This window comes from Bos javanicus, chromosome 19 (assembly GCF_032452875.1).
Source record: "Bos javanicus breed banteng chromosome 19, ARS-OSU_banteng_1.0, whole genome shotgun sequence".
Classification (NCBI taxonomy): Eukaryota; Metazoa; Chordata; class Mammalia; order Artiodactyla; family Bovidae; genus Bos; species Bos javanicus.
Window position 1 is genome coordinate 21,276,486 of NC_083886.1, and position 16,172 is coordinate 21,292,657.

General features: G+C 51.8%; 2 protein-coding genes across 5 annotated transcripts in view; both read left to right on the forward strand.

Annotated features, from left to right (window-relative positions):
* Positions 1-3,447, forward strand: part of SLC13A2 (solute carrier family 13 member 2) — a 32,941-nt gene extending 29,494 nt beyond the window's left edge. The window contains exon 13 of one of the 2 annotated variants that reach the window (XM_061390517.1): positions 911-3,447. In XM_061390517.1, coding sequence (XP_061246501.1) covers positions 911-1,108 — 198 coding nt within the window. In that variant the 3' untranslated portion in view covers positions 1,109-3,447. Of the gene's footprint in view, positions 1-832 lie in introns of both variants that reach the window. The other variant, XM_061390519.1, reaches the window with a different exon arrangement.
* A 3,691-nt stretch (positions 3,448-7,138) lies between these two features.
* The window catches only part of FOXN1 (forkhead box N1), a 28,022-nt gene continuing 18,988 nt past the window's right edge, over positions 7,139-16,172 (forward strand). For 2 of the 3 annotated variants that reach the window (XM_061390540.1, XM_061390542.1), the window contains exon 1: positions 13,973-14,026. The gene's annotated coding sequence lies outside the window, so the exon portion shown is untranslated. Of the gene's footprint in view, positions 7,511-13,972; positions 14,027-16,172 lie in introns of those variants that run through there. The other variant, XM_061390541.1, reaches the window with a different exon arrangement.

Sequence of the window (16,172 nt, forward strand, 5' to 3'; positions counted from 1 at the left end):
TTCATTGTGGTACCCAGGCTTAGTTGCCCCACAGCATGTCAGATCTTAGTTCCCTGCCCAGGGATTGCACTCACCCGCTGTGTTGGAAGCCAGATTCTTAAACACTGGACCACCAGGGAAGTCCCAAGCCATGTGTTTTAAGGAAGAACCTGGCAGGGTAGAAAATGGGTGCGTTAGGAGGCTGGAGAAGGTGGGAGAAAGGGATATTAATCCCCCTGCTGCTTTCACTTTGCTTTGGTCTTTAGGCTGAGGGAAGCTCTAGGGGTTAGAGTCCACAATCCCAGCCTAGGCCCCTCGGGGGCTCAAACTGTGACTTTCTTATCTCCCCAAAGTCTCAGAAGGGAGGCTGCTTCCTGAAATGGGAGGGTGAGCTGCACAAGAGAGTGGACAGTGCACCCGGGGGTGAAGGCTTAGAGGTGGGGTAGAACTGGGATGGGTGAGGTTCTGGTGGGTGCCAGCCTGGAGAGGGTGCCCCCTACAGCCTCCACCCAGTTTGGACCCCATTAGTCATGATTATGGAGAAGGAAACAGCAACCCACTCCAGTGTTCTTGCCTGGAGAATCCCAGGGACGGGGGAGGCTGATGGGCTGCCGTCTATGGGGCCGCACAGAGTCGCAGACGACTGAAGTGACTTAACCTAACCTTAGTCATGATTAGCAGAACCAAGAGGTTTTACTAGAGGCTGGAAAAGGGTGAGCTTCCACCTCAGGGAAAGGTGGGGGGGGTGGTGCAAAACTGGGGGCAGATTGGGAGGGTTGTGACAGAGATTCAAGACAGCTGCTCTTGGGCTGCCTTGGTAGCTCAGTGATAAAGAATCCACCTGCCAATGCAGGAGATGCAGGTAAGGTCCCTGATCCCGAGAGGATCCCATATGCCCCAGAGAAACTAAGCCTGAGCGCCACAACTACAGAGCCTGTGCTCCAGAGCCCAGGAGCCACAACCACTGGGCCCACATGCTGCACCTACTGAAGCCCTAGAGCCCGTGGCTGGCAGTAAGAGAAGCCACCGCGATGAGAAGCCTGCGCACCACCACTGGAGAGTAGCCTCCACTCGCTGCGACTACAGAAAAGCCTGTGGAGCAACAAAGACCCAGCATGGCCAAGAGTAAAAATAAATAAATATAATTTTTAAATGAATAAAAGTTTTATTTTAAAAGAACTGCTCTTTTGTTTAAATATCGCTTTATTGATTTATTTGGCTGTGCTATGTCTTAGTTGCATCATGTGACTCAGTTTTACCACGTGAACTCAGTTTCACCACTTGGGTTCTAGTTCCCTGTCCAGGGATCGAACCCAGGCCCCCTGCATTGGGAGCTCGGAGTCTTAGCCACTGGACCAGGGAAGTCCCCAAAAGAGCTGCTCTTAATGGTGGGGAGACCCACAGAACCACAGATTCCTGGGTCACACAGAGAACAACAGAGAGACACGTGAACAGACACCTCGTACATAGTCACACATTCACGGGCACTCACAGCTCTTCAGACACCCAGAGTCATTCACAGACACACACATGTGCATACACGGTCACAGACATTTGCACACGCACTCACTCAGACACCCATGGAAACACGGATGCCCAAATGCACAGTGTCCGACCTGAGTGTTCCCAGAAGTACAGAGGCACTCACGCACACGGAGACACAGAGTCAGACATAGGCGCAGCCTCACGTTGTCACTCCAGACTTAATACACACTCACGGCGGCACGTGTGAGCCTGGGAACAGAAGCGTGTAGACTTGCACGCTCACAGTCACACACAGGCACACGTGTACTTACACAGACACAGATACCAGTGAATATGCACACACACACCGGCATCGCCCCTCCCCACCTCCATGACCATGCCTCCTACAGCAGGAGGGATTAAGGTGAGACAACAGGAGAAGCCTGCCCTCCCCACCCAATAGGACTCTCTACATCCCTCACTACTGGTCCTCCCCACCAAGCTCTCAGCCTGGAAACTCCCTGGATTTCCCGGTGGGTCAGCCAACCAGAACCGGCTCAGACCTCCCAACCCAGCGGCCCTGTCACACTCTCTCCACGGCCCTGGCCAGCGCTCCTCTGATCCTCCACAGCCTAGAAGCTGCCCACTCTCTCCCAGGGAGCCCGTCCTAACTCCAGACCTCTCCAGCCGTTCCTGGACATGGAGTCCTTGGACCTCAGGGTCTCACGACAGCCGGGCTTGGGCGTTCCTTGCAAGTGTTCTCAGGTTCTTCCATACCTGTGGACGGAGACTTGAAACATCTGGGAAGTGGCAGGTTCAGTCTTGGGAACTTACTTTGGGAAGACAAGTGTAACTCACATGAACGCAAGCAGACAGGGAATTCCTTGGCAGTCCAGAGATTAGGACTCTGCGCGTCCACTGCCAAGGGCCTGGGTTCGATCCCTGGTCAGAGAACTGAGATCCCACCTGCCTCAAGGTGTGACCAAAAATAAATAAATGAATAATTAAAAAAAAAATGTTTTTTAAGCTCACGTTCTCTTCAAAATTAAAAACCCAAGTAGACAGAAGATGGCCAGTGTTGAGATGGGGTGCAAGGAAGGGGGCCCCTCTTTTATCACACTGGGACTCCCAAGAGTAGAAATATAGCTCCTCCTTCTCTCCTGTAACACCAGACTGCCACATGGCAGACAGTGGCCAGAGAGATTTCCCTCCCTGAGACAGTCAGGCTCAAAGCGGCCCAGCCCCGGGCAGAGCTCAGCAGTAGACAGTGAACCAGTTCTAACCTCTAGTCTCCCGAGACACACAGTTCCTCTGGCCCCTGTCCATTTAAACACCCAGCTACCACAGCCCGTTCAGGCCAGAGCCCAGCTCAGCTCTATCTGCAGGGCCTGAAATGAGGATGTTGGAGTGTATGGGCCAAACCTCAAGATGGAAGCAGCTTCCAAGGGGGGAAGAGCTGACCCTGCAGAAGCTACATTTGAGAATAGGCACCAGGACAGAATTCTGGGTCTAGGGGAGAACTCTGAGGGGCTCCTGTGATGAGAAAAGGAGAGGATGAGTCTGTCCGGAGGCTGAGAAGGAGAAGAATGACCTTACAAATCCCCTTTCAGTCCAAGTTTTCTGGAATTTCAGAGGCTTCTGGTTCAACTCCCAGATTGCATGGGATGAAGAAGCAGTGCTTCCCAAAGGAAAGAGGGAGCCAGGGCCCCCGCCCATTCCTGGGGCACAGGTGGATGCTGTCTCAGAAAGGGAGGAATTTCATCTCACCCATCATAGTCTCAGTGTGGGAAGGTGAAAACCAGTCTCTTCTGCCATCCCACCAGAGGCTCCCTGGAACCCTTGGCCCCTAAATTCACTTGCCTTTTCCTGATTATTAATGATGTTGAAAATTTTTCATGTGTTTGTTAGCCACTTGTATTTTATCTGTGAATTGCTTATTCATGTCCTTTGTCCACTTTCCTGTGAGACTGTCTTTCTTATTTATTTATGTATTATGGATATTAACCATTTGTTATATATATTACGCCATTTTCTTCTAGGCTGTTTTTTGTCTTTCAACTTTGTTTATGGAATATTTTGCTCTAATAAAATATTTAGTTTTTTATGTAATCAACTAACACGTTACTTTATGTTTTCTGGATTTGATGTCATGCTTTAAAAATGTATTCCCCGTTCCATAATTATAAAAATGTTTCCTAGATTTTTCTATTGATCTGTATGCTTTTCATTTTACATAAGATCATTAATTCATCAGGCACTTCCCTGTGGCTCAGACAGTAAAGAATCTGCCTGCAATGTGGGAGACCCAGGTTCAATCCCTGGGTTGGGAAGATCCCTGGAAAAGAGAATGGCAACCCACTCCAGTATTCTTGCCTGGAGAATCTCCATGGGCAGAGGAACCTGGCAGGCTACACTCAATGGGGTCACAAAGAGTCAGACATGACTGAGCAACTAAGCACAGTCATTAATTCATCTGGATTTTTTTATGTGTAGCATGAAGTAAGATTTAACTTTATTTCTTTAAAATGGAAAACTCCCAAGTTCCCAAGTATCCCAAGCTCACTTATTGGATTTTCATACTTTACTACTGCTTTAAAACTCTTATTATCATATACCAAATTCTTACAAATGCCTAAGTTTATTCTGGACTCTGTTATCTTCCATTAATTTTTTTGTTAATTTGTACCAAGATCACACTGTTTTAATTGCAGAAGCATTATTGAACATCTTGAAATCTAGCAAGACAAGGTCCCTCTATTAGTCTTCTTTTTCAAAAACTTCTAAGCTATTTAGTTCAGTTCAGTTGCTCAGTTGTGTCTGACTCTTTGAGACCCCATGAATTGCAGCACGCCAGGCCTCCCTGTCCATCGCCAACTCCCAGAGTTCACCCAAACTCATGTCCATCGAGTTGGTGATGCCATCCAACCATTTCATCCTCTGTTGTCCCCTTCTCCTCCTGCCCCCAATCCCTCCCAGCATCAGAGTTTTTTCCAATGAGTCAACTCTTCGCATGAGGTGGCCAAAGTATTGGAGTTTCAGCTTTAGCATCAGTCCTTCCAATGAACACCCAGGACTGATCTCCTTAAGCTATTACCATGTGTTTATTCTTTTCCAAACTTTTAAATCAACTTTTTGGGAATTCCCTGGCAGTCCAATGGTTGGGATTCAGCACTATCACTTCCAGGACCCAGGTTCGATCCCTGGCTGGGGACCTAAGATCCCACAGACCCATAAAAAGAACCAAAAAACAGCTTGTCAAGTTTGAGGGAGTGGGGAATTAGACTTTTGATTTAAATTACATGTAGTTTATACATTATTTAGAACAGAATGGACATCTTAGTTTATACATTATTTAGAACAGAATGGACATCTTTACAATATTATATTGAACTTTCCAATTCAGGAACATGATATGGCTTTATATTTATTCAGAATTTATGTCTATCAGTTAAGTTCTATTGTTTCTTCATGTAGATTTTTATAGATTTTTTTATTAAGTGCATTCCTGGGTATTTGGTAATGTCGCTATTGTGAATTGGATCTTTTGTCTTCTTATACTTTACAAGGATAGTATGGTTATTTTAGTTGTATAGAAATGGCTTAGATTTTTCTATATATATGCTTAACATTTATTCTGCTGACTTGCTAAATTCTCTCACTAGTTCTAATAGTTTTTTAGGTAATTCTCTTGACTTTCCTAGGTAAACAATCACACCATTTGTAATTCTTGAAGATTTTGCCTCTTTCCTTCTCATATTTATGTCCCCCCTCCTTTTTTTTGACTGCACCACATGGCATGTGGGACTCTAGTTCCCCAACCAGAGATCAAACCTGCACCCTTTGCACTGGAAGTACAGAATCTTAACCACTGGACCACCAGGGAGGTCCCCCTTGTTTCTTTTTCTTATCTGATTGCACTGGTTAGGGCCTTCAGAATAATGTTGATTTGATAGCAATGATAGCAGCCTCTAATTTACAATTTTTACTCTGAGCTCTCTGAGCCCAGCATATCCATAAGGAAATACCTGTGAGTCTAGAAAACAATTAGCCCTGTAGACATCAGATAGGAGCAATAAACAAACACATGAGAAGGTCCTGACAGCTGCCCTTTCACTGTGAAACTTCACTGGTTATCAGGTTAAGGGAGCAGAGCTTTTATTACTAATTGGAGTCCCAGAGAAAGGTGAATTGAGTCAGGGCTCTAGTTCTAGCCCCAGAACATAATTTCTGTACCCAAGTGGGCAAGCCAGCACATCCTCATTTCCTACCAGCACCACTGGGCTTGATAAATAGAAAGGGGGCACGTGTCTGCTGAGCATCTGCTGTATACCAGGGATTGTGTTGGGAACTTTAAACATAATCTCTTTATTCCACAACAACTCTTTGGGTGAATCATATCATTCCTTTGTTAATAGATAAGGAAACTGAGGCTCAGAGTGGGAAGTATGGAAGATGACATAGCTGACCTCATTCACAAAAGAGTTCATCATCGTTGGCCTCAGCACCCTTTTTTTGAGATGGATATTCCCTGCCATTCCCTGTCTAGGTCTAGACTTCCTAGACCAAGAAGTCTCCAAATGTTTTAGTCTACTCCATGCTGATGCCAGATGAACACAGGGACCCCCCAACCAAGGTTGGCATTACTTCCTTCTGTGGAATGAGATAGAGTATGGAGGGAAGAGCTGACCTGTCTACACTCTCAGGTCAGAAGCCAAACCCCAGGCTTTTCTGGGCATTCCACATCTACAAACCTGGAGCCTAGAGTTCTAGGAAGAGATACAAGTGGGCTTAGAGGCCAGAACAAGGGGGTTGGGGAAGGTGGGAAAGAATGGCCAGGGACAGGAGACAGGGGTGGGGCAAAGAAGATGAAAAAGGAGCAGTGAGTAGGAGGTGGGGACAGGGTCTGGGCAGGGAGCCAGGGAGAGGCCCCAGGCCTGAGTCCGGGCAAGAGCATTGGAGGACAAATTTCCAGGCCTCTCCACCTCCAGGGTGGACTCTGAGGGGCCAGAACCAGAGCCACAACCACATAAATATCTGTTTCCATCATCCAGGCCATAAAGAGTGGCCATGGGATCACGACACAGAACAGGGGCCCCCGTCTCCACCTGCTCAGACACACAGATACATACACAGGGCAGGATTGCTGACCCAGACCAGAGATGTGTGCACAGACACGAGGGTGTAACCACACAGGTGACACACAAGAGGACACAGGCTTGCATACAGGGACACAGATCCACACACGGATGTGCGGAAAGACGTAGGCGCAGATGCACACCAGCCAGGGAGACAGACGTGCAAACACACGGAGACACTCACATGCCCACAAACACACAGAGGAAGTCAAGGACACATGTACACGTGGGTGCACACACCCCCACACACAAGGAGACACGCTGAAGGTGTCAGAGGGACTGTAGAGAGACAGGCAGAGGGGCCAGACCTCACAGACAGATAGTCCCCAGCAAACCTATGCTTATGCCTGGCCCTTGGAGGGTCATGACTATAGCCTGTCCATGGCAGTCCTGAGAACCCCAAGCCACCACTCAGAACTGCCCCCCAGACCCCCCTTGCTGGCTCCATGAACATACACGCGGTGGCCCAGCTCTCCTGACACACGTGTGCATGTCCCAACAGGCCTGGGCCCCACCCATAGGGGCTGACATCCCCGTGCTGGGGTGCAGGTAGGGGCCACGGGACAGCCCCCTCCCTCACAAGCCACAGGCTGTGCCTGCTGGCAGAGACAGGGGGCCCAGGCTGGTCCAGGAGGAGGGAGGGGTTTGGGGGGGCCAGGGCGTGGCTGGGGCGGGCTCAGGAGCCGGTACCTGTCAAACAAGAGCCAAGGAGCAAACTAGCTTCTTAGTCACCTTGCTCTTCTCCCCGTCTTGGCAGCAGCCCCTCGGGGCAAGGGGAAGCTGATATCATAATTATTGGCTCACCCAGCAGCTACCTCCCCTCACCTGATGTCAGCACAGACCCGGGACGGCCGAGCTGACGGACTGACAGACAGAAGGAGCTCCTGGCCCCCCAGACCCCGGCCCCCACGCCGACCTGCTTCACTGAGCAGGTAAGAGGAGACCCGGCCCAAGTCAGCCGTGGAGGCCAGCAGGGCTGGGCCAGGGAATGGGGGCGGGGGGTGCCTTTTTAACGGGTCCTGTGGGTGAGTGGGAGCACCTGGGTGCTCCCTTCCTTCTCGCTGCTGCTCACGGGAGAATCAGGAAGTGGGGTGAGTGCCTGGAGGCCAAAGAGGACCCCCCTTCTCCTTGCTCCTCCCTCTTCTTCCTGTTCCAGATTTGTCTGACTTCAATCCTTCTTGCTGTCGTGTGGCCTTCCATTCCGGCGTTCGGTGGATTTTGTGTGTGCGTGTATGTGTATCTCCATGTGTTGGAGAGGGTATGCTTGGCCATCATGTGCTGGGAGGAAATTAGGGCTCAGAAAGGCTAACACTGGAAAACTGGAGCTGAAGGACAGAGGTAGATTCCCAATTTAGTGGCTTGTCCAGATGGAGAGGGGAGAACCCAGCTCTGGGGTCGGTGCGGGGAGGGGATCGCCCTCGCCCTGGTAGTGCTAAGGCTGTGTGTTGATCAAGGAATCACTTAACATCTCTGAGCAGCCTCAGGTGGGGTCTAGATGCCTGGGCCTGCGGGGAGGCCTGGGCCACAGAGAGGATGCAGCTGGTGGAGAAGCAGACAGGTGGCAAACAGGTGCTGCAGCCAGAACATGATGCTGAGCTCAGGGCAGACTCCCCCAGAGGCCCCGGGATGTCTCTCTCCCTCAAGACCCCTGAAACCAAGAGGCCTGGTGAGAGGACCTGGGATGCGCTGGGAGCCCTCAGACCCTTGATGCCTGGAACTGGGGGTCTGGGGAGCAAAGGCCTTTAGGAAACTGGCCAGAGTAGAAGGAAGACCCCTCTGGGGCTCACATGGCTCCTCCCCATGCCCATCTGATCAGGTAAGGTTCTGGCATTCCCCGTGGAGTCCCCAGGCCCTCCACCAGTGTCCAAGTTAGGTTAAGAACAGATTCAAATAAGTGGGCGTGTTTGCCTCTCGTCTCTACACCAACAGGCGTAGGAAGACACGTCTGTGTTGCGGCGGCCAGGCATGGCCGGTCAGTGGAATAGGACCGAGTGGAGAGGGCACGTCCTCTGAGAACTCATCTCATCTGTACCCCAACCTCTAGGCTGGTCATTTCCCATGCCAGGCAGGTCTGCTGTCTCCCTGCTGTCCAAATCCCGGGAAAGGAAACCTGGTCATTCCCTCAGAGTCCTGAAGTCCTTCTTGGAGTCTGAAGTCTCTGCAGCTGCAGCACCCAGCTCTGCCTGCCCCCTTAGGCTTTTTTTCCCTCCTGATAAAACCCAGTTCCTCTGGGCTGATCAGAGGGTGAGATGGGGAGGCTGGCATTGCGCTCCATCCTGTCCCCATCAGGCCCAGCTCAGGCCCTTTGACCACCTTGGGCATTCCCTGACCCCCAGGATGCAAGCAGTAGAGGGCAGGCATCTCCAACCCATGGGGACAGCGTCTCCCTTCCCAGCCCCTCCCCCATCTCATGGTCGGCCAGGCAGGGCCCGAGTGGGGCTGGGTGCTGGGGGAGGCTCGGGTCCCCAGGAAGGAAGGTGCAGTGGGGAGAGGCGCATGTCCTCCCAGCTCCCCGCCCGGCCCCGCCCCTGCTGCCTCTGCCGAGCTCAGCTCCGGGCTCCAGGGCCTGCCGGGGCACGCTGCCCCCCCCAGGCCCGGCGCCTCACTCACCTCCCAAGGCCAGGAACCTGTTCTCCCGGGAATGCCAGGGAGTTCTCAGAGGACTCTATTTCCCAGGGGCTCAGGGAGCCCCAGAACTCTCTCGATTCTGATCCTGGGGAGGCAAGAGAAAGATTAGGGGGTTGGAGCACCCCCCCTTTTCCCTATCTTTGTCTCAGCCACACACTGACCTCGCATGGCCCCCAACTAACAGCTGTGCCTTCATTCATTATGAGGCGGGAGAAGGCTTGGGGCAGCTGGAGACAAAGGCAAAAGCCCCCTGGTGACACTTGCCCTCTGGGAAGCTGTCTTATGGCCCCACCTTGGTCTCGGGAAAAGCCTTCCTTTTTCCCCTTGGAGAGTTCTGTCTGACCATGGAGAAAGTACCACCTCCCGTGGCTCTCCATCCTTCTCTGCCAGGAAGTCCTTCTTCCTGTCTAACCTCCTTCCTTCCAGCTTGAGTCTTCATGGGTTAGCAGAAACCCCACTGCCTGCACAGGGCTTAAGCACCTATCCAGAGACTAAGTCACACAGAAACCTCTGAAGAGAGCTGGTGTACAGGAAGGGACAGAAATGAGGCCCTATGCCCACTGCCCCTCTGTTAGTCTCTCTGACTCCATGGTCTAATGAGAAGGCTGTTAGGAGGCTCTTCTGCCTGCCTCCCCTTACTGCCTGGTAACAGAAGCAGGCCAGGGACAGAGGTCCCATAGATACGCCTTCTGCTCTTTCTTTCTCAGTCACAGCCCACCGACCCTGCTGAGGCTGCAGGGCGGGGGTGGGGGAGGTTTTAGCAAACTGAGATTGGTTTCTGCAACAGGAGAGAGGGACATGAGACTTTAGAGAGCTGCTTCAGCCTTTTAAATTGAGTTCAGCGGAACTACATGGCACTAGTGGTAAAGACCCCGCCTGCCAGCGCAGGTAGACATAAGAGACTCGGGTCCCATCTCTGAGTCGGGAAGACCCCCTGGAGAAAGGAATGGCACCCCCCTCCAGTGTTCTTGCCTGGAGAACCCCATGGACAGAGGAGCCTGGCGGGCTGCAGTCCATGGGGTCACACAGAGTCAAACACGACTGAAGCGACTTAGCACGCATGCATGTGACCACAGGAGGTGGTTTCCTGAGTGGAGAGGCAACCATTGATCTGTGATGGGTGTGGTTGGGCTGGCAACATGCCCAGGAGCAGGGGAATGACAAGATGACCTCTGGGAGAGTGCGTCTCTCAGGAGCATCAAAGGTCCCTGAATAATTTTGGTCTTTCCAATGTATTCCCTCCCATCCTTTGCCCCTTCTTCCATCTCTGCATCTCCAACCTCCACCCCACCCCATCTGTAAGCCCTCTACTCCAGCTCTAGCTCCTTCTACAACCCAACTCTATACCCCCATTCTCATCTCCAACCCTGATTCAGCCCTCCTCCTGTCCAATCCCCAACCCCAATTTCACCTTCACCTCCACCACCTCATTCCTCTCTTCTCTCTCTCCCTCACCCCGCCTTCACCCTCATCCCTAACCCCATCTTCCCATCCCACACCATTTCCACCTCCCCTAGCTGGGTCTCTCCGTCAGAGATCCCCTTTGGAATTCAACACCCTTCATCGATGCCCCTGCCAAGCCCTGGTATGTCCTCTGTTTTTCCGGCCAGTAGGACAAAATGGGTTGGATAGGATCATCTCTGGGGAAGCGCTCAGCCTCCTAATCCTATCTGGATCTTAAAGGCTGGATGCTGGCCAAGCACGAGTAAAGAGTTCAAGTACAACAAGACAAGTATAATGTCCAGATGGGTCTCTTGACACTGGAGGTGTTTGTCCAGTGAAATGGGGAGATGAAGAATGCCCTCAGAGGGCCCCCAAGGAGGCAGTGGCAGCATTTGTAGGGGGATGCCGGGAACATAACCCATCCTATTAGGCATGGCCAGGCCCAAAGCAAGGAGATGGACAGAAGCTAAAGCAAGAAAGCCTGCCGGGTTGTTTAGGAATGACTGCAGTCGTGAGCATCTCCGGGTCTCTACTCCGCCTGTGGTTCTTGCTTAGTCAGCTCAGATTAATGGGGCTGGGGAGAGAATTAGCTGAATCGTGATCTCTCAGGGAACTTGACTCTAGAGCTGGCTGTGAGTCACAGAGAAAAGGAAACCCATGCTCCCATGGCTACTCTGGAAGTTCCAGAGGGTGGGCACCCCTCAGGACCCGCCAGGATGCAACTGAGTTTCCCAGAGATCTGACCCCAACCCTCCACCCCATGCTCATGGGAGGATGCATATGATCAGTCTACTTCAAGCCCTGCTTCCCAAGTCTGAAAGTACTGCTTCTGACAAACTACAGCCAACCTGGGCACCAACACACACACACACACACACACACTCCCAGAGTGGGGCGTGTCCCTGGAACCAGATTGCCCGGAGACAGTTGCAGATCCCACCTACACTTGTAAATTCCACAGCCTTGTCCCAGGCTACACCAGCCCATCAGTCTTGGAAGGCATAGGGTGTGCATGAGGAAGTACACACACACAGAGCCCTGTGACCATAAAACCCAACTTTCAGACTCTCCACTTGGCATAAGCAGAGTGACTGCAGCAGATCTTGCCATCAGAAGGTCCCCAGCTCCCTCTGGGAGGAGTTCCCTGAGCCCACACTGAACCCCAAGAGGCATGTGGTTTTGGAGAAGAGGCTCAGCCTCTCCGAGCCTTCTCACTGTCATGACCAACCTGCCCAAGGTGGGAAGGGCTTTGGAGAGAAAGTTCTTCAGGATGACAATGCCGGAGGATCCTTTGCACACGTGCTCTGGACGGCACTGGGGGAGGGGGCACCACCAGTGTGTATTTGTCTTGTGCTAAATCTGTATTATTAGTAGTGGTGACAGAATTAATATCCCTATAATAGATCGGCAATAATGAGCAGTCCTTCTGATAATGATATGTACAGAGCATTAGAGGCCCCTGGCTCAAGGGATGGTAGGTTCCTGACTCATCTCATGCCCCCACTAAGGTGAGCAGGCGGAAAGGGGTCTGGACCAGTCCTATGGAGAGCACCCAGGGAGGGGCAGACAGTTGAAGGGGCAAAGATCTCAGCCCCCACCTCTTTCCTTAAATCCTATGGATCCAGGGTCCCAGGGGAAGAGGAGGGGTACCATAAGATGGTGTTGTTTTATCTTCCTCAGAGAACTCTGACATCCTGGTCCTCACTCAGTCCCCAGGACAGCTGGGTGAGGTATGTAGGGCAAAAAAAAGAGGATCCCATTTTAGAAAGGAGGAAATGAGGTTAATTTCTGTGACTAGCGCAGCCTGATGGCAGAACTGGGAAAGGAGTTTCTGGGGTCCTTGATCAGAAGGAACCCCTGTGAGGGGAGAGGGGAGGCTTAATGGCAGGAGGGGCATCTGAGATAATAAGTGCCAAGCTAGAGGATGAGGTGAAACAAGGCCCCAGTCATCCCTGTTGGTCTCACAGCTCATATCTTCAGCTTCCAATCACTGGCAGAGCCAGTTACTAAAGTACCCACAGGAAATGGGACCACCAGGCTCAGCCCTGAGTGGCTTGATTATGGGGGCAGGACTTCTGGAACACTGGATCACAGAGCTAATGGGTGCTCAGAGGTGAGCAACTCCAGCCCATCCCCCAGCCCGTTCCTCACCCACTCTTTAGCCAGTGCGGCAGGAAGAAGCTCACTGTAATACGAAGGCCGTATTTTATCATCTGCGAAAAATCCTCCTGTTCCTTCTGTCACTCCCCATCTCATCATCTACTCTTGGATCCCTTTAACAGCTGGGCAGACTGAGGACTGGAAGGAACTTTCTTTGGAAATCAGACCCCTGCTCTGTGTACACTGCCCCCTGGGAGGATAAAGCAGGCAAACAGTCCCCACCTCCCAGGAGCCCAGCTCCCCGGGTCAGGCCCCCAGGGGTTCTAGATCACCTGGTCCACACACAAGTCCCTTGCCAGGCCTGTTCTCACCATCAGACCCAGTCATGCCTTTAAAAATTCCTGGGGAAGGTGGGGGATGGGGGCGCAGTTTCTCCCTAAATTGCCTGTGTAAGGGTTTCATGCTCTTGGAAATTAGAATTTTGCACTGTGCACCACGGTCCCCCCCACCCCCCACCACCCCGGCTAAACTTGGATGGCAAGCTGATTTTGCTTCTGGGAGCAACAGCCTCAGAGCTTGAACTCCAGAGTAGGTAGGAGGGAGGAAAAGACCATGAATGATAACCAGGACCAAAAGATTCCTGGGGGTTGGGAGTGTTTAGGTGGGAAGTATCTTAGAAAGGGTCACCTATGGACCCTAAGGAGAACCCCATAGAGCCAGTCTCTCTGACTAGGTGGCCATAGCAGAGGAGAAAAGGGGGTCTGTTAGGAATGTCTCAGAAAGAGAGGGATGGGAGCTTAGAAGAATAGCATTTTTTATTTCCTTGAAACCAGCATCTCTTTCTTCCCCATCTACTAAATGAGTATCCAAAGGCAGTTCAAAGACACCCATTAATATATCCCACTGTCCACTTATTCATCTCTGTCCATCTGTCCAGCTTCCCATCCAGTCATTTGTTCACCCATCAATCTGTCCGTCCATTGATCTGTCCATTCATACACCTATCCCTCCCTCCATCCATCTGTCATTCATCCATCCAAAGAAGTCAAGCCCCAGTAGGTCTCCCCAAGGCTGCTGGTAAGGGCCTGTGGTCCTGTGGCATTTATGGGGCATGTGACCTGCCTGCCTGGCCTGGGGAGGCAGCCCCGCCCCAGGCCTCAGGCAGGGGGCTGGTCCAGGCATGTGGGAGTATTTATACCTTGATGGAGGCTCCTGGGGAGTTGCTGGGCTGAATGACTCCCCGAAGCCGAGATGGTGGCCATGGCCCAGAGCCTACTGTGAGTGCTCGGATTCAGTTCCTTTGGGGCTGGGGCTGGGTGGCTGGGCCTGGGAACGGGCTGGAGAGATGGGAAGCTGCCAGGGTGTTCAGAGATGGTAGAAAGGAAGAGGTGCTGGGTAAAGAATAGAACAGGAAGCTGTTAGAGTTCAACACCCACAGCAAGGCTGGGATCCATCCTGGAGCAGGACTGAGTCCATTGCCACTTACGAGCTCTTGGCGAATGGCCAGAAGAAGAGGGCAGGAGGACTAAGATTACAAGAGAGATTAAGGTTAGATACCTGGAAGAAGATACCAGGTCAGTCCCAGGCATGGAAGATGTTTCAAGTGCTTTTTCAGGACAGACATATCCAGTGGTACTCTAGGACCGGCCTATTTCCAGAGGCAGGGGAGTGACTGAAATGGCTGAAGGAGAGTCCTTGTTGGGGGGATGGGGATGACTCAGTCAGTGGGTCAGATTTGAGGAAAGCACCCCAGGGGAGATGTGATAGCTCTTCATCCTTTGTTCTCCCCCTCTCCACCCCCTGCCCTTTCCATCTGTAGCTGCTTTTCAGAGCACTTTAATCAGATCTCAAGGCAGGGGCAGCTGACCCACTTCCTGATACCAAGCCAGGGTCAAGAGCCAGAGTGGACAGGATTTCGACCTCAGAGCCTCCAACCTAGACGGGAGCAGCAGAGCTAGAAAGCCCAGGCTCCCAGGATCCCAGGGTGCCCAGCCTCAGGAGTGGCCCCCGGGCCCTTCCCTGCCACCCCTACTAGGTAACTACTGAACTGCTCCAGGGGACCCCTCCCAGCAGCCAGGCGGGTGGAGCCCCGGGTGGGGCCACAGGCAGCACTGGGCACGGTCCCCACCCCTTGTAAAACATGCTGCCGCAGCCAGCAACAGAAACCATTAAGCCGGAACTCCGCCATCTCCACCTCTCTCATAAAGGGCAGGCAGGAGCAGCCCTGGTGGGAGGGAGTGCAGAGAGAGCCCAGCGAGGGCCCTGAGTGTCCTCTGTGACTCAGCTGCCCACAGGGGGTACGGGGACAGACCCTCCCAAGGAAACTTGCCCCCCACCCGCCACTCTAGCTTCCAGGTATGAGCAAGGAAGCTGAGGTGTTCCTGAGGTGGGGCTGTGGAGCATAGTGGTTAAGCACCCTAGCTTTGAAGCCAGTGTCTGAATCGTGGGGAGCATCATTTACTAGCTGAGTGAACTTGAGCAAGTCAGGTTAACCTCTCTGAGCCTCAGTTTCCTCATCTATAAAATGGGAGTGATAATACAGCACCTCCCATCTGGGGTATAATAACTCACCCAGCTGTTCCTGGGTCCCCTTGAGGATTTCCTTCCTCCTGAAGGAAGAGCAGAGATGAGGGCCCAGAGATGACAGCTCTGTGGACCACATCCACATCCACAGGACCAGCTTCAGCATCTTTAGATGCAAATGGTCCCAGCATATCATTTTACTTATAAGGAAACTGAGGACAGAAAGGGGAAGTGACTTGTCCAAGGTCACACAACCAGCACACAGGGTTTTCCCTGACCCCTACCCCACAAATGCTCCCTCTGCCCTGATCCTGGGGTACTAAAAAAAGAGTCTCTGAGGAGTGGGTGCTGGGTACAAGGGGCAAAAGGCCTGGCTGTTTGTGAGGACACAGAGCAGAGATGCCACCACGATGGTTGTTGATCCCACAGTTATACATCCTGGGGAAATTTCTTCCTCATCATGCCTTCTATTCAGGTTAGAGGACCATTTCTTTCTTCCCTCTGACTCCAGGGAAGATCAAGTCTATTTATTCCATCCCTACCCCAGCCCTCCCACTCTTGCAGGATCATAGAAGGAGGAGAAGTTCAGCGAGCAGAGGTTAGACAGAATACCTGGATGCTAAACCGGTCTTCAGATAATGTTTTGCCAAGGTTGCTTGCCTGAAGTGTGTTTGAGGGTGTCGCTGGGACTCTTGAGGCCTGAGACTCAGGAGATATTTTCAGTTTTAACTGTTTGGTCCTGGGCATGTCATTCTCTCTGAGCCTCAATCTTTTTATATATATATATATATATAAATTTATTTATTTTAATTGGAGGTTAATTACTTTACAATATTGTATTGGTTTTGCCATAAAAGCCTCAATCTTCTACCCTGAAAAATGGGATTAATGACCTTTCTC